Source organism: Lottia gigantea (assembly GCF_000327385.1).
Source record: "Lottia gigantea unplaced genomic scaffold LOTGIsca_6, whole genome shotgun sequence".
Taxonomy (NCBI): Eukaryota; Metazoa; Mollusca; class Gastropoda; family Lottiidae; genus Lottia; species Lottia gigantea.
The window spans coordinates 1,679,586-1,706,687 of NW_008710049.1; the positions used below are offsets into that span (position 1 = coordinate 1,679,586).

Genomic DNA, 27,102 nt, shown 5'->3' on the forward strand with positions numbered 1-27,102 from the left:
TAATTTTTAATATGACAACAGTTGTTAATCAACACGGTCATTCATCCTAATAAATACACCAAAATTTCTTACAAGGAAAAAAATTCTCTTAATTGTGTTTGCAGACTATTTGATGAAATGGGCCAATATTCAAAAGAATCTTTAATGAATGGGTAATAAATCTGATTGATGAAGTAAAATATCCAGTCAAAAAAAAAGAATTGTCTACTGAATTGTATATTTACCTTGGTAGCACCAATCTGATACTGATCAGCCTGAGTTGGACCTTGTGTTACTAAAATCTTGGCACAAACTTCATTTGGTAATTCTCTAGCAGGAATTTTCGCACCCAACAATAAGCATCGATACCTTTATACATTATATAGAATTTATTTAATATTTTTATAATTTCCAGAAGGGAGAATGTTTAAAAGTGATCATGTCCTGTCGTTAACATTATCTGCTTAAGCTGCACTTAACACTTGCTGGACATTATTAAGCTTGTGTTAAGCTACAAATACAACTTAAATTTAAAGACAGTATTACATAAAAGGGGAAGTAATACAAATTTGTAAATTCAAGAGGATGAACAAACATCAGGAATATTTCATGCTATCCATAGACAAGACTTAAAAAGATTATAGCACTGAAACTGTCAAGACCAAATCATCTAATTTTTCCATATCCTAGTACAAACTATAAACAGAGATATCAGCTTTGGTTTGAACTTGACCAACCTACCCAAAACTCACAGCAAAGTGATTGACTCTTGTTCCTAGTTTTTAATACAACTTACCTCTCTATAAAGTGAGGGAATTTTACCCGTATTGGATAACCCATTTTCCGTATTCTTATAGTCTCCATCATACCAGTATAGCGTAACTGCTGTAATATCACACTTTCATCAAAATGCATAGCAGTTTTAGTTGTATTTGGTTTGATACATCGAATAAAATAAGGGTTACATCTGTAATAAAAGTTTTAGAATTTTTAGGCAATGAGTAACATACTAGATAAGAAAGAAAGAGACAATTTTTTACAGGGATAAAAATGATTATCTGTACCCATTTACAGCTAGGTCAAAGAGGAAAATCACTATCAGAATATCACACATTCTGTTAACTCTACCATATTTTATCATAGTAGATCTCGTTATTTTTGACCTTGTGACCTTTTACTTAGGAGTTTTTAGGAACTCCTTTACTCTTAATACACTGACCAACACTCTAAGTGACTAACAGATCTTCATTATATATGCTTACCTGGTCATAGTATCAATAAGAGACAGTAGAGATTCCCCAAAACTAGCAGCTACTGTAGCTGTTTTAGGTTTTAATGTGATATAACGTCCTGTCGTTTTACTCAATGTTTTAGTTATCAATCTATCTCTCATATCTTTAAACATCTGTGATATCATCTACAAATAATAATAACAGATATTTCATTTTTATTCTCATAACAGTTGATCAATAAACACATAAATATCTGAGTGTCTCCAAGCAAGCAGTCCAGCTGAAAATTTTATATCCGTGAAGAATACACCTTGAACCAAAATTTCTTTAAGCCAATGTCCTAAAACATTGAGGACAAATACCATGTTTCATCAATGCCAGTTAAGATAATTCAAACAGAATACAAAAGAGATGACATGGTTTAGACCACAATGAAGTGTGCAATAAATGGACAATACTATCAGAGTTTGTAAAGATTATACCTGATTTTTACTTTCACACATCAACTCTATAACATGGCTTCTTAGTGTATCTTTATTCTTCTCTATAAAATGAGTTACCTGTATAAGATAATTAACATAGTCATTATTTTTCATTTTAAATCAACATTAACATCTGAAAACAATATTATACAATTTAGCACCTCAGATTTTTATTTTTCCTGAAAAGTAATTCATTGTATTTTGCTGTTGCCACAATAGTTTCTTTAGCAGGTCAAAAAAAGCAGCATCAGTTTCCAATTTATAACAAACTTTCTCATGACAAGGAGCTATGCTTTAAACCTTAAACATCTAATGCCAAGTCAAGACGGCACCAATTGAACAGATTTGAATCTTGTCTTTATGCTGCATCTAAACTGCTGTAACATTTAAATCCGATCAATTTTAAGTTAAACTTACATCATATTTAATATGTCCAGCATAATGTGATATAGAGAACTCCATACCAGACATTCTAGGTTTACCATATAGAGGATTACTACCATGGTGATAATGACATTTCTCTAAAAATGATTGATCTGAAGCCTGCAAAAAAAATGTTTGTTATCATATAAAACAGAACCAGAATCTTAAAGTTCCTTAAACTATATGATATCCAATTTACTTTAAAAACATAGCTTACAATAACTAAGTTATTTCTATGAGCCTAACAGGGCATTAGTAATTGTAGAGTACCTGTGGTTAATTGGTATAACCTTCCCGTTCATGCATTATTATTATGATTTAAATGATTTTATGTCTGAAACACGTCAGTAGCAAGAGAAGAGCTCTTGAAAATTATATAGAACCAAGTTAGATATACTTTTACAGTCAAAAAGAAAGATATTTACCTGTGGGAAGTTTGATTCATCATCTAATAAATGTAAAATACCAGCAGGTTTAGTTGATATAAGATCTATAGTAGGTTTATTATCTATGAAATCAATATGATTCCATCTTATCTTTTCTTTAGTATATTCCTGTTGTTCCAATCGAAATATATGTTGATTAAAGAAATATTGTAATGTTTCATTAGCATAATTTATACACAATTGTTCAAAACTATTTACTGAGAAATCCTGAAAAATAAACAAAACTATTGTTAAGAAAGAAACAATCATTTTTTAACAAGGATAATAACTTTGGTTCACAAGGATCCTATCTAGCAACCTCTGTGCATTGATCATTGATTATCCAGACCTATATACAGCTCGGTCAACTGATATCATTAGAGAAGATGACTCACTCAAGGTCACAAGGTTTTCCTACAGCAACTGAGATAAAAACCTAGAACCATCAAACAAATGAAGTCATCTAAAGCTATCATCACTCTAAGCAACTGTGCTTCAGCTCCTCCTTGTTACTGATTCTCCTTCATGGGTTACCATATGTCATCAAAATCCATCATATCTAACTTGCACTGTCTATTCTAACAATATGATGTGCATATCATAGATGGCACCTTGTAGATGGCAGTGAAAACTGAATCATTGTTTGATGTAGAAATTAGGATTTAATATATTGCTAATGAAGAAAATAAATGATAAATTTACCTCAAAACCAAAAATATCTAAGACAGCCAATGATGTGTATTTTTCTCTCTCAGCATGGCAGGTTGTAGAGTTGATTTTCTCTACCATCCACGTAAATAAACGGGAATATAAGGCTTTGGCAATGGCATCTCTATAAAAACAAAATGACCAAATAGATTTGAACCAGAATTAAAAACAATAAGAGTTTAAATCCTGAAATCAAATCCTATAATTGAAAAGATATTGTCTTTATAGCCATTTGTTTGCAAGGTCAACATAATTACTGATAAAACAATTGTTTCGGCATCTTACCTGGCATCTAAGGCTTGATCTAAATTATAGGCAGTATAAACACGATCACCTCTAGCTTCCTGTAAATCAATATATAATAATTAAATCACGATTCTGTTTACACGGTATCACGCAATTTGATTGGATAACAGTGGTCACGTGAATTCGGTTTATATCTGTGTAAACGGAATGTAAATATAAGCTCCGCCCTTAACGGACTACTTTTATCTTTGAGTTTGATTGACTTGGCCACTACACAGCGTCGATGTCTTTCCTTCGAACGTCACCAGAGCCGAAATCGACACATCACTGAATGATTACGGTATTTTCCAAATTCCCTCTAATGTGCATTCTCCAAATATCAACAAAATCATGAACCTTGGCTTTCAATAATTGAACTTTAAATTTGGCCACTCAGTCAACTTTCAAGAAGTAGACTATAAATAGGTGACCTACTTATTGCTGATTGGCTGTTCTCTTAGACGTCTCTATTGTTAGTATCAGTTCATTAAAGTTATGTTAAAATTTTAGGTATTTGTGCGTCAATTTTGTGCCTTAGTTTGTTGCTATTTTAGATAAATATTTAACCATGTATTCGAGTTGATTTAATTATAAGGAATGACCTGAACATTTTTTCAGTTTATCAATGTATTCATGTCATTCCTTAAATATTCAAATCATTTGACAGTTTCTTATCATTGAGCCTGTCCCTAGATAATGAAATCCTTGTACCAGATTCCCACAACCAACTATATTCTTGCTCTAGTATTAAAAGTATCTTTATTTGTGTATTGGGATACAGATATCATCCCTTTGCACCATTCCAATGCTCAGTCAGAAGTCTGTGGTTCTTGCACTTCATGTAAAACATAGTGACATCTTTACAACTCTTTAACATCTCTGTATAAGTTAACAGAAAGAAACATTTCAACTCAATTAAAATGCCTATTATTAAAACGGTACTTACAGTAACTTTACTAGTTAAGGACTGTTTTAACCAATCTTCAGATAATTGTAATAAATGTGATATCCATTTTATTTCTGCATCACTTCCTAGTTCTACTGTATTATCATTATTTTCATTCTGAAACACAAATAAATTTCAGTTGAGAAACCAGCAATTTTTCTATAGGTTTTATTTACATCCATTTCTGAAATAATCTTTAATTTTTCAATTCGTGACAAATATAGTACTGTACTGTCTTTTTTTTATTACCGGTATTCAATTATATCACAAATTTCAGGCAAATTTCATTGACTACATTATATGGATGTAACAAACTCTTGATATCAAAAACAAAGGGTAACTCATTTGATGATGACATTGCTTTTCATCATATAATCGTAGAAACCTCAAAAAACACCCAAAAAATTAGCTACATTGTCATTACATTGTATTTACATTAGCTACATTGTCATTACTTCAATTCATCTCTATACTCTTACTATTACTATTCTAATATTAATGAATATATAGCATCTCTTTTGTAACAATATAAAATATACAGTACAACATGTATGATATAAACAGACTTACTGAGATCTCTTTAAAATAAATATTTCCAATATGGAGAACACTCGATAAGATTCTGAAAACGGTTTCTCTTTCTTGTTTATTGAAATTCAGAACATCCATAGCTTGTGTCATTTTACGGAAATTTTCTGCATCATCTCTTCCAGCAATAGCAGAGTTACCTCCCTGTAAATAGAAAGTATATTGAGTACTTACTTTTTTTTCTTATGAGTACCCCATATGGGTTGGTCCCTGAAGGGTAAAATGACCCATAAAAGATGATAAGTTTCACCACATTCCACTTATCATTTTCAATCTCACTGAACTTTAAATTAAGCTCCATCGATGCCATACCACACGAAAAGTTTCTTACCTAGTTCCATGCCAACAACCCTGTCTCAGTGAATATTTAGAAAGTTGATATAATTTCCATATAATCTGACCCATATAATATTAACTTTAAACAACTGATAGTTTACCTGATTGAGATAGAAATATTTAGAAGCTGGCTGTAAACCATATTTAGCTTTCTCAGCATCTGACATAGCATCCAACATCTCATAGAAAACATGGTAGTTTCTTTCATCTGATGCCTAATATACAAAAATATTGAATATAAGATATTGATAATGATGTAAACAGTACTAAATGAGATTTTAGTCTTCATACTGTAGAACAGTTTTCTCATTGCCTTATCCTAATATCATAATTTGAACTAGTCACTGTGAAACCTTCCAACCTATGTAAATATTCTCTGCAATATTTCACATCATATCATGTAACAAAGATGGACTCAGATTAAGAGCTTAAATTTTGTTTATTCGATAACAATAAGGACAGATCTCAATGAGATTTGAGTCTTCATACTGTAGAATAGTTTCCTCATTGCCTTCTCAGTTTGCTAACTCATAAAGTCGTAATCCCATTTCCATCTAAGTTAAGAGAGGAATACAAAGACATGTCAAAAGCATAACATTAGCTCTTTCATGAACTAAAGTTAATGTGAAATGACTGGATCTTCTCTGCACTAACATTTCACATCATACCATGTAACGATGTTTTTAGATTGTATTTGTTTTATCTTGTCAGGTTTTGTTATTTATAAATTAAGGGTTATTCTGCCTTAAATAAAAGGTATTAATATTCAATTTCATTTAGTGTAAATAATATGTGTATTTATAAATGTAATAGAAAATCATTATATACCAGTTATCATAAGAATTGTGCAACATTAAGACTAACTGGTATGAAATAATATCTTCTTGATCCTAATTTTAAACACCTATGGGGTGAATATTAATCTTATAAAATCTATATAAAATATATTGAATTATAACTATAGATAAGATGAATCATTCAATCATTTATTCAGACTTATTTGGCTCATTTATGTCACGTTTTCTCTTTGTTCTAAAATCAAATGATTAACGATTAAGATATGGAAATTGATAGCCAAGACAGTTGTATATGAAAGATATATTTATATATGCAAAGAGCTAAAGTAATCTGAAATTAAAATATGTAATGTGTCCTTAATCTGCCACTGTATGATGTCAACATAGGCTGAATGTGTTCATAATAATATAGGGTGTGGAGAAAGTTTGGAGTCTACACCCTATATAACAAAACAACTGGTATAACATAGATATCATGACTCTATCAATCATCTTTTCATGTCAATCTCTAGCAGTGAAGCATCTTATATAGAAATTCAATTAGAAAGTACTGATCCATTAATCTGATTCAAATAATTTACTTTTCAGGGACAAAGTTTGGATATTTATTTTCTGTTCCCTAGGTCTCATTACAACTTATGGAACATATTTTATACAAAAATTGTTACTGCTCAGTTTAAATATTTCATCCCAAACAGAAAATGAGCTTTAAACAATGTATAGCCCCGTTTACATTAGACAACTAGAAATGAAACAAAATTTACACCATCAAGATTAAGAGTGTTCAGAAAAATGTTGCCAAATAAGTGTGCTGTTCTTAGACACTTTCTAAAACTTGTCACAAAAGGTACTTATAAACATCTATTCAATACTACTAATTTTCATCCATTCCAATCTTAAAACTGTTCTGAGAACAAAGAACATTTGTAATATAAACAGGGAGCAGATCTGAAATACTACAAGCAACAATAACAATATGAAGGCTTCAATGTCGTTTTTATGTTTGATTATCCAGTCTATTATAGTCTATGTTCAATACAATCAATAACTGATAGAGTTTCCAGACTTAATAGCTGGTATACATGATATCAATTGTTCAATCAAACATTCACATATCAATCAAACTTTGTCAGCTTTCTTTTCAAACAGACTTCATTTTCACAGAAATATTGACATATACATTATAGAACAAGTTCAATGATACTTGAAACTTTCCTGATAAATGAACTTCAATCAGTCTAATGGTAATGTAACATGATGTTCAGATGCTGATTTCTGTGTTAATATTGTTGATTATCTGATGATGCATATTTTTGTGTGACAGATGATGTTTTTGTCACCTACTTATGATTATATTTTTATGGGGTTCATCAGAAAATGACAATGATTTACATGATGGCAATGTAAATGGTTGTACTACTACTCAACTTATGACGATTTAATCATACTTTTGTAATTTGTTGAAATGATTCATACATGATAACTCCTTATAAAGTAATAGGCTTTGATCAACATATGGTATTTTAAGAAATTGTCACCCATTCTGGACTCTTCGCAGTTTAATGTTAATTGATATATACTAGGTATATATTGACTTACCTGGTTGACAATACGAGATTTTTCTAAAAGATATTCTTGTGTTCTAGCACCAACCATAGATCCTCTGTAATAATAAATTACAATATAACATCATATCTACATTAACTTTTGTATTATATTCCTTTATTTACACATCATTATACAGTCAATATCACTTAGATAGAATAAAAGATCGCCTTTTAGCAGTGGTGATTTCTTTCCATTATGTTATTTGATGCCAAATTAAACCTGTTCTTTTCTATTATAACAGAATTTCACTGAACAATTATAGAAGGTAATCAAGCAACATGAAGGTCATCATTAACCTTATGTCCTAGTCCATCAACTCTTTATCAAGAAGAAAATATGTTGACTGTTATAATGTTGGAATTTCTTCTTTGATAACTTTGGTGACAATTAAGCATTGGCCGCTGTTTTCTACAGGCCTGATGACAAGGCATGTTTCATCTACTGCAACATCACATTGCGCTGGATTCCTCAGTATGTAAACAAGCATTCTGATCTACTTTCATTTTCATTGAGTTGGACCCCAAGAAAGGAGTATCTAACTCCACAAAATTGACTTAATAGCACAAAGTGATACTGTCAACATGATATTTTCATAGTATGAATAATACTTTCTGTTTCTGATTGTCTGCTAAACTTACTTTTTAAAGAAGACTTCAATATATTTTCCAAATCTGCTGGAGTTGTCATTCCTGATTGTTTTAGCATTACCAAACGATTCCAGTAGAGGATTAGATTCTACTATCTGTTCTGTGATTAAATTGTTACCACTTTTATTGACGGCTGCAAGATATTGCATCACCAGTTTGGTACTCTCTGTTTTACCAGCTCCACTTTCTCCACTGAAATGAGACAAGGCTGGTATTTACATGAGTTGCAACAAAAGTCCATCCTGCAAATAAATGCCTTCTATTGTGAAGTATTGATACACAACCATACAATATAACATACTGTATTAATTCACTAATATATCTAATATGTACATTTATTAGAAATAAATACATCAAATTTATCATTCATCATAAACAAAATCTTTAAAATGATATAGTAATGCTAATTATTTCAATTCTGACAGAAGTGCATAGGGTTAAAAATAGAAATGAATCCAATAGATCACATACAAAAACCAGCCCCAGTCATAGGTACATCAGAGATGATTTATTTACCAGTTCTTACCTGATGACAATAACTTGATTTTCTGTCGCTTTCATCATTTTAGTGTAAGATGTACTGGCAATGGCGAATATATGCCTGAAATTATAGATATTATTTATATAGACAAGATAGATATGGAAAAAGTGATAGAGCTTTTCCACGATATATCAACAATGGTAACATTTTAAGGATGTAATGGATTATCAATTGGAAACAAAGCTTTTATTTCATCTTATAATTGGGTAAATTATTTTAAAGAATAAGAATAAAAGTCAAAGCATAAGCCTTTTCTGTATCTTAGAATTTGAAAAAAAAAGTATCTGGAGAAAAATCTATGATGATATACTAAAGCAATGGATGCCTTAGATTCAAAGTTATTTTAAAACGACATTTTTTGCTGTGAAGTGAGTTATTTGTTTAAACTGACACCTGTTGAATATTGACGAAGACCGAGTAGTTAAATGACCGGAGACAGTAGTTACAATAAACCATCGGTCCCTAGTTAAGTCAATGAAACTAAATAACTGGCACTTTGGTGAACAATATGGTGGGTCTTATAGGACATAAGTCTTTTCGATCAAATGTGCAAATAGGTAATCAAGAACACAAGATAGCAAAGAACAAAACAATATTTGGAAGCAAATTAGCATTTGGAATTTTGTAAGCAGAAATTTGTATGTGCATTTTGACATTACCAAATCACAATAAATTGACTTGTTAAAATATGATGTTTCATTACTGAACTGTCCTATCAAGGAAGACGGCAGGGGACACCATTCTTTATCAGACACTAATTGCAAATAGAAATACATAACCATTTCGAGTTGTGTTATACCTATACTTTTCTTAACATTCTCAGCACCCAACCTAATATATTGAGGGGTGTACTCAAAAAATATAACCCAAAGTCCACAATAAGCCACAATAGAGACAAAGTTTCAATCTTCTTACACTATTCAAATCAAACATCAACACAACATCATTGTTGATTTAAGGATTTTGGTGTAAATGTAGTTAGTGTTTATTGTTTATACTTTAACTTGTAATCAATGTAACCTGTCTTAACAAATAGTTGTGGCAGACATTTTTCTTTTCCCCTGTCAGTTTATCAATGGGTTTTTGTTGTTTTTATCAAAGACATGACATTTTTAAACTGTGAGTTTTTTTCTTCCGGTCATGATTTATTCAAATGAAACAGTCTCCAATATAGATAAGTTCTAGTCATGTAAAATACAAAGAGATGTTTCCAATAATAACTTCTGTCATAAAGATACATGACAGTCTTACAAAACAAGTGGGACCAAGTAAGGTAATGATACACAGTTGATTCTAATCAAACACTGTTGTATACAGGATTATTAGTGTATTTTTTCTTAGTCAATAACCAATAATCTTCAATGTGTTTCTGTGTGTATTATTCAATGACTCATGATATTAAATACAACCATAATCTTTTGTTGACGATGAAGACACATCTTTCTAAGGTCTTTTCTTTCATCTCAGATCACCATACTGTCACCAGCAATGAGGTGATGTATATCATAATTGTGCTCCTGAATCAAATAGATGAGAACCATTCCCAGCTCCCCACATTTACTGACAAATTTTGAGACCTTCAACTAGCAACTAACAGGTCCTGGATAAGTGGTGTAATCTGTAATCTGTGTCAAAAATGTTTGAAAACATCATGCATCATGAATTGCTTATAATTTCCATGAAAGACAACAATTTGTAAAATAAGTCCTATTATCAATACTTTATAATATAAAATATGATGCACAAGATAAAATAATCAGTCTCAACAATTCAAAACAAACAAAAAGTCTGATGCACATTTGAACACTTAAGGTAAAAATAGTCATGAAGTAATTTACAAATTCTTAAAAATAGAGGTAACATGAAAGCACTGACAACTGTATTTCCTTAAGTATGGGGAGGTCAATATATATTACAAGGATATTTTGTTCACAATGATGGTGAAATAGACTGTCAACATTCAAATCAATTCTAATTTGGGAAGGGTCTAGGGGGTGGGGTGAAAATGAAGTCCAATCAGTTTCATCTTCAAAGTTGCACCTTATCTGTAACATTTCTCAATTACTTAGACAAACAAATACAGACTACAATGTTGCAACTGCACTAAATTTGAACATGTTATGTTTGCATAACATCTGACCATGGGCATTGAAGGTTTGGGTAAATGAGATATGCCTATATCATAATGATCAACATAATAATAGGGATACAATATAACTATCAGGGCATAGCAATCATATACCATATAGATAATCACTTAGTTACCTAGATCAGATTACATATTCTTTATATAGAAAAATACCTGGGGTATCATATCACTACCCTCCTAAATAATGATATTCTATACTGTAACACTTAACTGATATTTTCTCACTTTTTAAATATCTTAAATGCCTTACTATATTTTCATCAGAATGACATCATATATCATGTATACATATACACATTGGAAAAAAATCTAAAAAAACAACTAAAACTGTAAGATAAGCATACATCTCTCTATATCGACTATATGAACCAGTAGATACTGAAAACTTTTAGTTTAAACAGAAATTATGAGGTGTATGTCCATGATCTAGATTTCTTTCAGTTTGTAATAAAGCATGTATACATGTATATGATCAAGCTGCAATTTTATGTTTGGATTGGGAATATTTAACAAAAGTCAAGTAAAAAATTCGGATTTTAGAAGTATATTTTAGATTTTTTAGACCACTAGATTGTCTTTTAATCTTTCATTTCAGGTTCAAGTTTGAGATTTTTACAAGAAATAATTCAAATTTTTCTGACTAACACGAATTCAAATTGCTTCAATGTTTTTTATGAGTAAAATTGAAATTCATTTAGAAATTTTTCATTACAAAGAAAATCAAGAAACAGTAATGTAAAGATTGTGAATATTAAATTGTTAATATTAATTTCAAGTTGTAAGATTTATGAATAATTTAAAACAAGCTGTGTCAATCTTATAGAAATAAGATCAATAATAACAAATTTATACATAGTTTAAGAGAATCAATAAACATAACATGCCATGTAAATAAACAATAACATGGTAACTACAGTTTTATCTGCAGATTGATTGGAGTTTAATAACTACTAGTAATTTACATATCTGTTACAGCAATACTTTTACAGATCTGAGAATTAAAGCTCTTCTAAAGTGAAGAACACAAAAACAGGTAGAAATTTGCACATGTTGTTGCACCCTTTTGAAAAAGAGATCAGGTCAAACCTGGACTCAATGAAACAAGTAATTTTTTGCTTAGCATGAGAGCTTTAACAAATTGTAGAGTGAACTCAGAAAGGATAAGAGAAATACTTACGGTGGTAAAGATCCAAGGGTACGACCCTCATAACGTTTAACCATATCCAATCCATATATATTGTACATACGATATGGATTAACAGCCACCAAGATACTTCCTGTATATGTCTGAAATAGAAAATACAGTTCATTGATAAATTACCAAAATACTCAGTGTCATACAGTACAGCACCTCAAGCTTCTAGATATGGAAATTTGTTAATTCAATTGATACAACATTCAATATAAATTTGGTTTATATTGGAAATAAAAAATATGATTTGATACGATCAAATTAGTTTATAAAAATGATAAGTTGATAGTTTCATTATTGAATCAACAGGTGCATCAGAGTGGGAGTGGTAGTTTAGCTTTAGTTTCCCGCTTCATATAGCCTAGGCTAAATATGGAATTAGACTTCACATGAATGTACCTTTATTTTGCTTCAAAATTACACTTTTCTCCCCTTTTTAACAAAGCCTAGGCTGAATAAGCATTATCTCCCCATAGTTTTGAATGAAAAATACAATTCAGCCCCGCGACAATTTGGGTGGGCCTGCCACACCCAATCAGCAATAACAATATTGTGCATTTGATTATATATATTTTTAGGTTTTTAGCCAATAATTTAATTTCTGTAGATTAAATTGACTGTTTTTGGTTGATTAGTAAACTTTTGTTTTGAAGTGTTTGACCATGATACTACTATACATCAATCAACAAGTATGCTGTTTGGTCCAAACAGGATAAGTAGCAAATATCATCACAAGTTTCTTGACCTTGACATTCCTGTATTTTGACACTTACAAGTGTTGTAGTAAATATTTCTGTAATGTAATAATCATGTCCAGATTGGATTGTGACTTGTTTACCAAACAAACAGCTGTTGACTATACTAGTACAACTTGATACATCTTTAATAAGCATACCTCTTAATGACTTTCAAATAATCTCATAAACCAGCAAGCAAGAGTACTTAAAAACAATTTTAAAATGAACCCTTTATATTCAAAGAGACGTATGGAGCAGCTTGCTACTCAAAACTTGTGAAATAACCTTCACAATCAATCTTAGGTACCTGCATTCAGACTAGGAACCAATTAAGTGATAAATTTTCATTTCATTAATAAATCTAATGTGTATCTATAGGGTATTGAAGGATGTGGAAATTAGAGAAAATGATGATCCAGATCCAAAAAAAAAGTGTCTTGGTTTCTGCTGATGAGTTGAATATTATTTCTGTTGCATGAGGTAAAGATGTCTCAGATAATATACCATTATGGCTATTTAACATCTATTTCATTATATTCATCACAGGAAAAAAATGGTGAACCTGCTAAGATGTAGATCACGATCATTTCAGAATTCTTTACATGTTTGATCTCATCTCAAGCCAATAAGATCTAGAAGCGGAAAGAATTCACAAAAAATCTGCCATCTTTTTAACAACATGTCCGTAATCGTGTTTTATCTTTTTCTATAGACTCAGGTTTAAGAGTAATCTTAGTTAAACAATAGGTGAATACGTGAATAAATACAGAGATACCTGTCTCTATAGTATTTATTATACTCCATACATCACACTATATAAACAACACCCATTGATTTTATATTATCTACATTTTACATCATATTAATCACTATATCTTTCATTATATTACAAAATATATGAAAGTTTCCATTTCATATCTATTACAATAAGGAAGTTTTAAATAACAGAACACTATTTTATGGTATATTATTACTCCTGGGTTTTGTTGCCCATAAAGTTTCAACAATTTACATTGTCATCATCAATTGAAAAAGTTATATGGTATGATATGCATAACTAAATGTTGACTAAGGATTTTTAAGAAAGTTTGTGTTTTGTTATTCATGGACACCAAAACAAGACTATACAGGCAACTTCAGTTTCCCAAATCACAAGCCAAAATCTGAAAGCGTTCTTTGAACCATTTGTTATCAACTTATTGTCTGTTCTCTTATTATAGCTGGTGACAATTGACTTCATTTAATAGTTAAAATTCACTATTGATTTCACTTTTTTCATTTCATGATCAAAAGAAATATGCTTCCAATTAAAAGTTTTTTATATAAACAATATTCTATTCAAATAACTTAACGAACATCCTTTTACCTATTAAAATTTTCAATTAAAATTACTAAGATAATCTGTAAAGTTTGGTCCATGATTGATCTAAAGACTTTCTGGCGTACTTTGTATGCAAATTTTTGGTGTTCCCGATAAATTCTTGTGACCTAGTTAAATGTTAACCAATAGAATTCCAGGTACTTATTACATGCCTACTTCAACATGGGGGTTTTTACAAGCTCACTGTGTTCATCTCCCATTCCAAAAGTAACACAAAAAGTTTTCTCTCCCTCTGCCACTTTATTTACAATCTGGATGACATGTCGTTTATGGTAGCTCTGCAAGAAGGTGCCAGAGGCACCTCAATCGTGAAAAAAAATACGGTCAAAGTATGCTGTTTGCACGTCCCTATAATTTGAAGACAACAAAAATTGTACAGCATTACGTCAAAAAATCAGTAAGTGTTCAATTTCAGTGAATGAGTACTTTTATCAAAAAAGAGATTTAAAAGTTGTAGGTCTGAATAGGTCTTAATGTGGGATTTCTCTTTAAGCATTGAGTATTCCAAGAGAAATTAGGGCTCAGAGATTAGATATTGTTGACACAATTTTCAGACAGAGTAGGTCTACAATATTAGGGGCTATTTAAACACTTAAGTATCACTTGTTGGATATACTGGATTATTTATAAAATTACTTGAGGATCACTCCAAAATGCCACAAGATACTTTAAGTTGGAATATGCTTTTCATATTTTGCTCAAAAAAGATAAAATTTGGATCAAAAATCACTAAGATTTCACAAAATATCCTTTATGGATGACCAGTGTGTCTGTCCTTTCTGATTGCAGTTTTTAATAGACACCCATAGATAGAAGATTTTTTTCATTAATACCCTCACTTTAAATTGATTTCAAATCAGCTGGGATTAGTAAAAAGAAAATATTACAACAGTGCTGAAATAAAATAAATCTAAAGATGGTTATTCATATTGACAGAGTTTAACATATGTTTCAGATATATCAAAAAGACTCAAACATGACAGAAAATAAAACTAGGTATGTATATCAGGGAGACTTCAACTTGATAGACAATAAAAAGAGGAATGTTAGAAATCATGTAATATATAAGCTAATCCCTTGTTGATAAGGTAAAACACCTGAGAGAATACCATACTATATACATGATTGACATATTACAGTAAAATATTCATCTAACAATAGCCAATCCATCTCACAACATGGGAAGTAGCAGGTCTAAATTATATCAATCTGATTCAAATGCAAGTTTGAAAATAAACAATAAAGAAATGACCGTTTTTACACGAATAGCCACCTAGGTTCACAGGATCAAGTTTACAAGCTGGTCTTTGGCCACCCCTTTTGCATTGATCTGAAATATCTGTACCTATTTACAGCTCAGTCCTTTCATTTTTCTTCTGCAGGTGACACCACTTCTTACCTCCCATGATCTGACGAAATTGTTACGCTTCTTATGCTCATATACTCTTCAACCTATCATATGCTCTGTTCAATAAATGATTTTATATACTACAGATAGAATTCTGTGATATATATTGTTAAAATATGACTTGTATTGTTAGTGCACATGTAACTAATTAATTTAATTAATTGGCTTTTCTACCAAATATTGGCACAATCAGAAAAAATACAACTGAACATGATATTAACAAAAAATTCTGTCAGATCAACGATGACAGGTCTAGTAACCTGCAGAAAAAAATGCACTTAAAACATAAAAATCTGCATTTTAGTCATAATGAGACTTCTTAAAGCTGATCAAAATAATTGCAGACTTTTAAATTGTATCTATTTCATAGACAGACTATAAATTGTGGTTAAACATGAATAAAATATTGTTCAAGGAAGCTTATTAACAGTTAACAATTTCTCCAGGCAATTAATAAATAAACAATACATTGTACAGAGAACTCAGTCAACTTTATTTATATTTTCAAGTATAATTTATGAATAAAAATGACACAAAATGTTGAAATTTGAGTTTTCTATATTGTTTATATTGGGTCAAGTTGTTTTTTATTACCTTGTCTGAATATATCATACACACTTCATATAATCTATTGTAATAATACAGTAGGTCAGTACAGAATTTAGTAAGGAATTCCTACAGGGTACTGCACTATAATGTATTAAAGTGCCTTCACTTTTGCAAAAGACGAACTTGTTTGGCAAGCACAATATGGTAGGCTATGGGACTGACAGGTTCTGACAGACTATATCACTTCATGTTCAAGACTCTCCTGCATACAACAAAGTCTAAACAAAAAAGTACTGACAGATTTCTTCTTCCCTCTTAGGATTACAATATTTCTGTAACAAGGGATATAATTATGCCAAATGCTACAAGACAAAACACCAAATCTTGTTTTACTTAGATTGTTCTATGACTGCTGGAATCTACCAAGGGAGAGAACTATAGTATAAATTATGATGAAATAGAAATATATTGATCTGAACAATGTGATGTTATTGAATAAATATAAAAATACATCAAAAAGCTCATCAATAAATATTGACACCGCTATCATAGAATAACAATATCTAACTTAGTCAAACAACTTAAGGAGAAAAAAAAGCCTATTGAAATTCCAAAAGAGGAACTTGCAGTCGATATTATAATCTATTAAAAAAAATATGAAATAAATAAGGAATCATTATACATTGAGTTGTCAAGCAACAACACAAACACAACCCCCCCCCCCCCCCCCCCTCCACCATCAATAACAAAATTTAAAAGGAGAACTGTGTAAATCTCATAACATGCTGAATCTCCCTTATATTATGTACTGTATGAACCTGACCAGGATCTCTACTTAAACATCATTTAATAAACTTAATATTTCATTTTCAACTTTATTCTAAACAAATGACCAAGATAAAAGCTAAAATATCATAAAATCATTGAGGCAAATCATACAATGAAAATTGTCCACATAACTATCAGCCTGAGGGGAGATTTACATTGGTCAATACTACTTTGTATTAATCCTTATCATTAAAATCATAGTCTGCAGTAAATAACTTAATGACTAAGTGTATATCATTGTTTTTGCCTGATATACTCTAGATCTTTATCTGATAATTGTGCACATCCAAGATTTTAAGAAGAAAAAAGAGAATATACTATATCATGAGATTCATAAATTCATAAATTGTTTGTTTTTATGTTTTAATGTACTGAATAAAAATAAGCATTTGTACTATGAATGGACTATGCAGTATTAGACAACACTATTTATAGATTGCTGGCCAGTTACAGTTCCCAAGTTATATTAAGATTATTCAATTTATTCAATAGATTTTATTCAGTTGATTGAACAGGGAAAGGGTGTATTTATTCAATTCAATCAATGCATGAAGTAAATATTCAACAATTAAATTCAAACTATTTGATAATTGTCAAACACAAGGCAGAGAAAACATAATATTCTTAAATTCAATCAATACACAAGTAAATATTCTTCAACAAATTTCAATGCATCAACAACCTCAAACACTGAGAAATATTGAAATAAATTCTTTATCTTATGAACATTTTACACAAACATTCAAAACAATCTGCAGAATACTTGAGAATAATTGATGGAAATACCACAATAAGAAGAATACATGTAGATAAAAATCGATCGAATTTTTCATATTTTACCAATTATTACTAAGGTGACGGAATTTTAGTAAGGCACAGGAAATAATTGTTTGCCATAACAACCTTAGTGCATCATAATAAAATAATATATCTGGGCAGTAAAATCTTAAAATACTTACATAAATAAGTTCTCTGGCATATCTTGCTTTAATATTGTTCAATATGGATTGCTCATTCAGATCACTGTAAACAGAGAAATCAAAATATTAAATCATCTAGTCCTCAAAGTTATAACTAGTGTAAGCATGTTAATTGGAGGATGGACGTAGCATAGCGAATTAAAGTGTCAGAATCTTGAAGCTATCAGCTTTGGTACATTGAAAATATGGCGATCAAGAGTTCGCATAAATCATTTTTTCTAATTATCTCAGTGGTCCATCAATGGATGTTAGAGACAGGCCAATGGTACAGACAGACCAATTCCATAAGGTTCAGCCAAGTGCAAGTAATTAAAGATTCTATCCTTTAAAATATGATAGCCCTTTGAGTTTTTAAAGCAAAATTTAAGAACAGGACACAAAATTGGCACTTTAATGGACACTTATTACAGAGGCCACATCATTACGGATTTTGTTTTTTTCTCTAGACTATTTACTATTCTACTCAGCTTGAGCCATGTTGGACTGTCAAATCAAAGGGAATGTTTGAATGTAGAAGAAAATAAAGTTGTCAAATGAGGGACAGTACTGATTGACATCTGTCAAATCCAGGTTGAATAATTTCCCTGGTTTTTGTTTTTTCTTATTATTATTCAGATGCTATTGTTAATTCAGTGAGACCTCTGAAAGGGATTCTGTCTTCATTAATGCAATATGGTACAGGACATGATAATTCTGATTAGTAACACATCTAATTTCAGCAACACCAAATTAAAAGTATCAAATTCAGGCCAAAGAGACCTACAATGTACTAACCACAGATTTGTATCTCATAGAAATCACTACATTTATAACAAAATTAGAAAGTTATATATTTTTTGCAATTTTATCATTTTTAACCATAAAATGATAATTACTCAATATTGAATGGAAAAAGTAACATAATAGACTAAGTAATTCACATTTTATCTTAAGGTATTCAATGAAAATAGGGTCCATGAATGAAAAGATAAGGGTTTTTAATATGCTCTACTCTATACCTACAACTTGTAGGCTACAAGGTAAATAAGAATTATGTTTCAAAAACCAATTTTCACCATAAGGGGTATATAGGGTGGTTTGACAGTATGTAAATATCCTAGTCTATATCTATACGTAATGCTTCACATATTTTCTATACAAGCTTATATTTCCACAATAATAATACTACTCGAATTTATTCAATAGATTTCTAGAGAACTTAAGTAGAAATATTCTTGTTTACAACCTTCCTAATGCGCATCTTATAATCCTTACTTTTTACAAGCCCCTCAGTTTGTTTATGAGAGGTTTAAAGGCACTTAATTTCCCTCACACAAATACAGCTGTAGACTTCAGTGGACAAAATTATTTAAAAGTCAAACTTCTTTTAGGGGCTATGTAGTTACGTCTGAAAGAGATGTTAAGGAATGACTGTGTGGCATTCAAGGCCATCTGAATAGCAGCATCACCAAGAATTATGAAAAACCACCATCCTTTAGTGTAATATTGGGAAGTTTTCATCTTACTAAAATGATATTATTCAACTAATGTCAAAGTTTGATATTTCAAAAGACATTGAATTTCAATTTCATTCTCAGTTAAGTTTTTAATAGTCAACAACTTACTATAAGTTAATTATAAATCACATAGTATAACTGTGAACAACTCAAATATCTTTGTTACGTAGGCATACCTGATGATTAAAAAATACCATAAAAAAAAATGTTTGTATTAAATTGATCAGAGTAAACAATTTTAATTAAGTTTTTGGTGATGGGTGTACATAACTAATATAACCTGAAATTAAAACTTAACTAGAAAGTTTTATTTATGTTCCCTTATAAAAATTGTTTTTATCATGTTTATTTATATTGTATTGATTAGGGTTTAAAACGGACTGATTTTTGTTACACTAATAAAGCAATGGCTAAATATAGAAAACAACTCGAATACCTTCACTAACATAAGCACAACTAGAGTTTATAAATCAATTAAGATGTATGTTTGTACAGAATTGATCAGGGTATAAACCTAGGTTGTGGTTTGTGTAAGAACTAAGAACGTAATGTTAAACATGATGTAAGATAATGATTGGGTAAAACACAGACGGCAATCTCTGTTTACTTCTGGTAAAGTTCATGACGGACTAATAACCATATCCTTAACACTCCCTTTTTTGTATTTCACATATAGGTGTGTTGTCTATTCAATTCAGTCAAAATCAAAGATCTTAGGTCACACAAATTCATAGAAAGCTTTATTACTTCTGGTTTATAAGGCTTTTTTTTAATAAAGAGTAAGAATAAGGGCCAATGTTCCACACTCCCATGTTTGTTGCCTTATTCTAAGTTTATGTCAATTGAAAATACGATTTATCTTAGAAAAAGTTTTATCTTGAGTCAAACTTGTTCATGGTTTCTTCCAGATAGATGAATAATTTGGTAAGCTATGATGCAATGTAAGCATCATTGAGTATCACTGGATTGTGAAGTATTCAACAATCATAAAAATATCTAGGTGTTAATATTTGCAAAAAATTAAATCAACAATCTTTGTTCATCGCTAAATATATATATATAAAGTTTATATTAAGGTGTGTGTATAACCATTAAAATTCACTTAAGAAAAAAAATGTTTATGAAACGTTTAACCTTTTTTAATTCTTTGTAAGTTTTAGATTGATTAAAGAAGAAAATCATTCTCTTGAGTAAATTTTGCAATATTTTATTCAGGTTTTTGTTCTTTTTTGCACAAATATTTGCATAACAGAGTAAACGAACTGTAAATTCAAATTTAATTTCAGTTAATTTTGAAGAATGAACGCCTAAAAAGGCTCACTTAATCATTTCTATGACAAATCTGTATTGAAATCAGCAATTACTCTTTCAATTTATCAAATTATATCTGATTGGAAAACCTGTGATCCATAATAATTGTGTTGTCTATTTTTGAACTATGACGTTTTTTGGCTGGTGCACTGGTTGTTGGGATTAAACATGAATTCTAAAGGAAATAGAGCAAGATATATAATTTGGATGAAGATCATAATGACTCACCTCAGATTGATCATATCCTCTATCCCCTGCTCACTATCCTTTCTCTCCTGTGGCACCACCATTTTGATTGTTAGCTCTATTCTATCCTCTGTAACATAAAGATATAAAATGACAATCATAATGAATGGTTGACAGTTTTAAATCGTGCAATTTCTGTTAAGAATGTATATATAAAAGGAAATAAAATTAATGCGCCATATAAGGCTATTGTTCTGTTTTTAATTAGCTTTTATTTTTTAATATAGCCACTTCAGTTAGGATCTATAGACAGCCAATCAAATTCCTGCCCTCTCCAACACTGGGATTTTGTGACAAGAACAAAAAGTGCATTCAGTGTCTAATGCTTCTAAGAATACACCTTTTGTTAGTGTCACAAATCCCAGTGTTGGAGAGGACAGAAATTTGATTGTCATTAAACAGACGAATATTCAAGAAGATCATCTTTAGACCCTAACTGAAGCAGTTATATTAAAGACAAAAGCTAATAAAAAAAACGGAAAGAAAGTTTGGTCTAATTTTAAGGTAGAAAGCATGTACCTCAAGGGGCCAAATGAATATAGCTTCAGGTGATAAAATATCTTTATATTTTGCGAGACTAACAGTATTCAATGCATGAAGAGCTTGAACACTTACTGCCTCAAACAAACAGATATATTTTAAAGTTTTTCTATTTTTCTTTGATAAATATGAATTTGAATATGCATTTAAGAAATAAACATTATTTTATTTATATTTATGAATATAACCTTAAAAAGGGTTATAAAGACATAAACATATCAAATTAAAATCCATAAAAGAGTTGAGATAATGACTGATAGAGTGAGATAATGACTGATAATGACTGATAGAGTTAAGATAATGACTGATAGAGTTGAGATAATGACTGATAGAGTTGGATAATGTGTGAATACAGTTAAGATAATGACTGAATACAAATCTATAGATTTAAAATAATGACTGTATAGATTTAAAATAATGACTGTATAGATTTAAAATAATGACTGTATAGATTTAAGATAATGACTGTATAGATTTAAAATAATGAGTGTATAGATTTAAGATAATGACTGTATAGATTTAAAATAATGACTGTATAGATTTAAAATAATGACTGTATAGATTTAAAATAATGACTGTATAGATTTAAAATAATGACTGTATAGATTTAAAATAATGACTGTATAGATTTAAGATAATGACTGTATAGATTTAAGATAATGAGTGTATAGATTTAAAATAATGACTGTATAGATTTAAATAATGACTGTATAGATTTAAAATAATGACTGTATAGATTTAAAATAATGACTGTATAGATTTAAGATAATGACTGTATAGATTTAAGATAATGAGTGTATGAAGTTGAGATAATGACAGTTAGAGTTGGGATAATGTTTGAATAGAGTTGAGAAAATGACTGTGTGGAGTTGGGATAATGATTGTATAGAGTCGATATAATGGGTGTATAAAGTTTAGATAATGACTGTATAGAGTTGAGATAATGACTGTATAGAGTTGAGATAATGATTGTATAGAGTTGATATAATGACTATATATAGTTGAGATAATGACTGTTTATAGTTGAGATAATGCCTGCATGGAGTTGATATAAAGATTGTATAGAGCTGATATAAAGATTGTATAGAGCTGATATAACGACTTGTTGAGATAATGACTTATAAAGTTGAGATATTGACTTATGGGGGCGAGATAATGACTGTATAGAGTAGAGATAATGACTATATAGTGTTGAGATAATGACTATATATAGTTGAGATAATGACTATATATAGTTGAGATAATGACTGTNTATAGTTGAGATAATGACTGTATAGAGTTTAGATAATGGCTGCATGGAGTTGATATAAAGATTGTATAGAGCTGATATAACGACTTGTTGAGATAATGACTTATAAAGTTGAGATATTGACTTATGGGGGAGAGATCATGACTGTATAGAGTTGAGATAATGACTGTATAGAGTTGAGATAATGACTGTATAGAGTTAAGATAATGACTGTATAGAGTTGAGATAATGACTGTATAGAATTGAGATAATGACTGTATAAAATTTAGATAATGATTGTATAGAGTTGAGATAATGACTGTATAGAATTGAGATAATGACTTATAGAGTTGAGATAATGACTGTATAGAATTGAGATAATGATTGTATAGAGTTGAGATAATGACTGTATAGAATTGAGATAATAACTTATAGAGTTGAGATAATGACTGTATAGAATTGAGATAATGACTTATAGAGTTGAGATAATGACTGTATAGAATTGAGATAATAACTGTATAGAGTTGAGATAATGACTGTATAGAATTGAGATAATGACTTATAGAGTTGAGATAATGACTTATAGAGTTGAGATAATGATTGTATAGAGTTGAGATAATGACTGTATAGAATTGAGATAATGACTTATAGAGTTGAGATAATGACTTATAGAGTTGAGATAATGATTGTATAGAGTTGAGATAATGACTGTATAGAATTGAGATAATGATCGTATAGAGTAGAGTTAATGGCTGCATGAAGTTGATATAAAGATTGTTGAGATAGTGGCTGTATAGAGTTGAGATAATGACTTAAATTGTTGTACTACAAAGAATGAAGATAATAACTGAATTTAGTTATATAATTGAATATTGATCTATCACAATACAAGGTGTTATTAATGTCCTATATGCTATTGTATCTTTAATCTCTAGTCTATTATTCATACCATTTGTTATGTTTCTAGTTCAATATAGACCAGATTGAAATCCTTTCATATACGGATTGTATTTTAATCTATCAAGATGGCTTTTAATTCTGCAGGACTAAGCCCCTTTTGTAACTATCAGAATTGAGTGATCTTGAACTGAATTTTTTTAAACATTTCATGCACAAAATCCACATGATTTAAAGAAATTTTCTACAATAATGAAAACTGGTTCTTTTTTTAATCTGACCAGTACAGACAAAACTGCAAATCTGTTAATGCCTTTTAAGTTTTATTATCTTTAGGCATTTCTACTATTCACACAAAACTGCAAATTTAATGATGCCTTTTAAGTTTTATTATCTTTAGGCATTTGTATTATTCACACAAAACTGCAAATCTAATGATGCCTTTTAAGTTTTATTATCTTTAGGCATTTGTATCATTCACACAAAACTGCAAATCTAATATTGCCTTTTAAGTTTTATTATCTTTAGGCATTTCTACTATTCACACAAAACTGCAAATTTAATGATGCCTTTTAAGTTTTATTATCTTTAGGCATTTGTACTATTCACACAAAACTGCAAATCTAATATTGCCTTTTAAGTTTTATTATCTTTAGGCATTTGTATCATTCACACAAAACTGCAAATCTAATGATGCCTTTTAAGTTTTATTATCTTTAGGCATTTGTATTATTCACACAAAACTGCAAATTTAATGATGCCTTTTAAGTTTTATTATCTTTAGGCATTTCTACTATTCACACAAAACTGCAAATTTAATGATGCCTTTTAAGTTTTATTATCTTTAGGCATTTGTATTATTCACACAAAACTGCAAATCTAATATTGCCTTTTAAGTTTTATTATCTTTAGGCATTTGTACTATTCACACAAAACTGCAAATCTAATATTGCCTTTTAAGTTTTATTATCTTTAGGCATTTGTACTATTCACACAAAACTGCAAATCTAATGATGCCTTTTAAGTTTTACTATCTTTAGGCATTTGTATTATTCACACAAAACTGCAAATTTAATGATGCCTTTTAAGTTTTATTATCTTTAGGCATTTGTACTATTCACACAAAACTGCAAAGCTAATGATGCCTTTTAAGTTTTATTATCTTTAGGCATTTGTTATAGGTGTTATAGAAGATAATTTCCCTTATAGAAGCACTTGCCTAGGTCACAAGTAGAGACTATGGATTTCATCATGAAAACTATTTCAATTCAAACAGAATATGTTTTACTGAAGATTAATCATAGATTTTTACATCTGGAGAGATTACAAGAAAAAAATTTTTCATATTTATACTATTCTGTTCACAATTTCTTCTGATACAAATTCCAACTCGGAACTAGGAGATTCCAACTTTTAAACATTTGAGGAATTTAAGCCAAACCTTATACAAAACCTCTAGCTAATAACCCACTATTTAAATCTTGATATACAACTAGTTATTATTCTATAATCAATGGTATAGATTGAAATTGTATGTGATCCTGGAAGAAACAATCGTGTCCACCAGCAAGTAAAAGGCTCCTAGGAAATTTGACAGCTATAACCAATTACAATAGAATGTCAATCAAGAAAAATTTTTCAGCTTTAATAGAGACCACATATTGAGCATATTTGTAGAGATAATCTTCAATAGGTAATAATGATGTATTATGTGATATTATCATAACATATCAATCAAAATACCAGTTATATAGTTAAATATCTAGATCATAGGGTAGATATAAAATACCAATCAAATATTTTACTTGATCCATGGAATAGATAACAAACACTGGTCATAAGTTTTTCCAAGTAAAAAACAGCTTTAAGTCTGCCATTTATATCGTTAAGAAAGCCACATCAATCATACAATGGATTTTCCAACTTACTCAATATTTTCTATTCCACTTATAACAACCCTGCAGTGGCATTTCTATAAATCATTACAAGGAGGTGCTGAGTACGGGCCACCAGGCATTTAACAACTCACGATATGACATTTGATTTGATGAAGCTTTGGGCAAGGCACCTTAATATTTGCCCTAATAATACTGTATATATATAGTGATATATTTTATCTCTTTAGAAACCAAACCATGGCAAATGATTTAGATTTTTAACAAATAGATACCTAGAAAAATTACTTACATGACAAAATGGATATTCTCTATCTTAGAATCATTTTATACACATAATATTCCTTTTCAACATTTTATAATCCTTGTTCTATTCTGTCTAATCCATTTTAATCCTTTTTGATGTCTCTTTCTAGTGAAATCTGAAAAATGAAAACATTAATTTCAGTTTAAAGGTATTCACAGGGACATGGCATTTTAAAGGGATTCATTTAGGTCATCATTTTTTGAAGGGATTAATTTAGATCATGGATTTTTATGTGTATATGGACATTGATATAACCAATTTGCTTAATTCCAATTATTAGTCAGATGTCTGTAGATGTTGCAATTCAATTAAAGCTAAGCAGTATATGGTGTAGCTATTACAAAGGCCCTTAGATAAAGAGCAGCAGCAGGGTAAAAAAGAAGGAAATGATGAAAATAGCAAGTTTATGTCCTTCTTTGCAATAAATCTCTTAGGCATCTGACATCAAAATCAGAATATATCAAATTACCTTGTGATTGTGGAGTCTAAATTGTGACTTCCACTATCAATATACTACAGTTATAGCTTCTCAGAAAAGTGATAATAAGTTTAAATTCAATTACATTTTTTAAAAAACATTAGGAGACAGTTTGGTGACCTTGATGTACCTACGTTTATATAGGTGTCTTTTTCCCACTGTAAGGGCTGGGAATATATAATATATATAATTCTCTTATCATAATAGACAGTTCAAAACTTCTTTATTATTATTACTTAATATATAAACTATTTATAGTCATCTAAAAAATGTTAACCAACTTATAGCTATCAATATAAACTATATATATGTGTTACATTTTCAAAATAAAAATTCAGTTACTATATCTTTTTGAGATGCATGTTCACATATCAGAGAAAATGTCAACTAATCTGTAAGGTCACAGTGGTATTATAGAGACCTAGCCTAAAGATATATATATTGATATACTGAAGATATATATATAATAACTAGTGATGTTAT

At 29.9% G+C, this 27,102-nt stretch overlaps 1 protein-coding gene across 1 annotated transcript; it reads right to left on the minus strand.

Moving 5' to 3' along the window:
* Positions 1 to 37: 37 nt before the first annotated feature.
* Positions 38 to 21,318, minus strand: LOTGIDRAFT_154633 (hypothetical protein; the record flags this gene model as incomplete). The annotated part of the gene is made up of 18 exons (XM_009063840.1): positions 38 to 46; positions 225 to 348; positions 776 to 946; positions 1,242 to 1,396; positions 1,694 to 1,771; positions 2,111 to 2,236; positions 2,542 to 2,769; positions 3,244 to 3,373; positions 3,535 to 3,593; positions 4,481 to 4,597; positions 5,051 to 5,212; positions 5,506 to 5,619; positions 7,801 to 7,864; positions 8,448 to 8,648; positions 8,983 to 9,057; positions 12,324 to 12,433; positions 18,201 to 18,264; positions 21,257 to 21,318. 18 exons carry the CDS (start codon positions 21,316 to 21,318, stop codon positions 38 to 40), a joined length of 2,049 nt encoding a protein of 682 aa, XP_009062088.1.
* Positions 21,319 to 27,102: the final 5,784 nt, after the last annotated feature.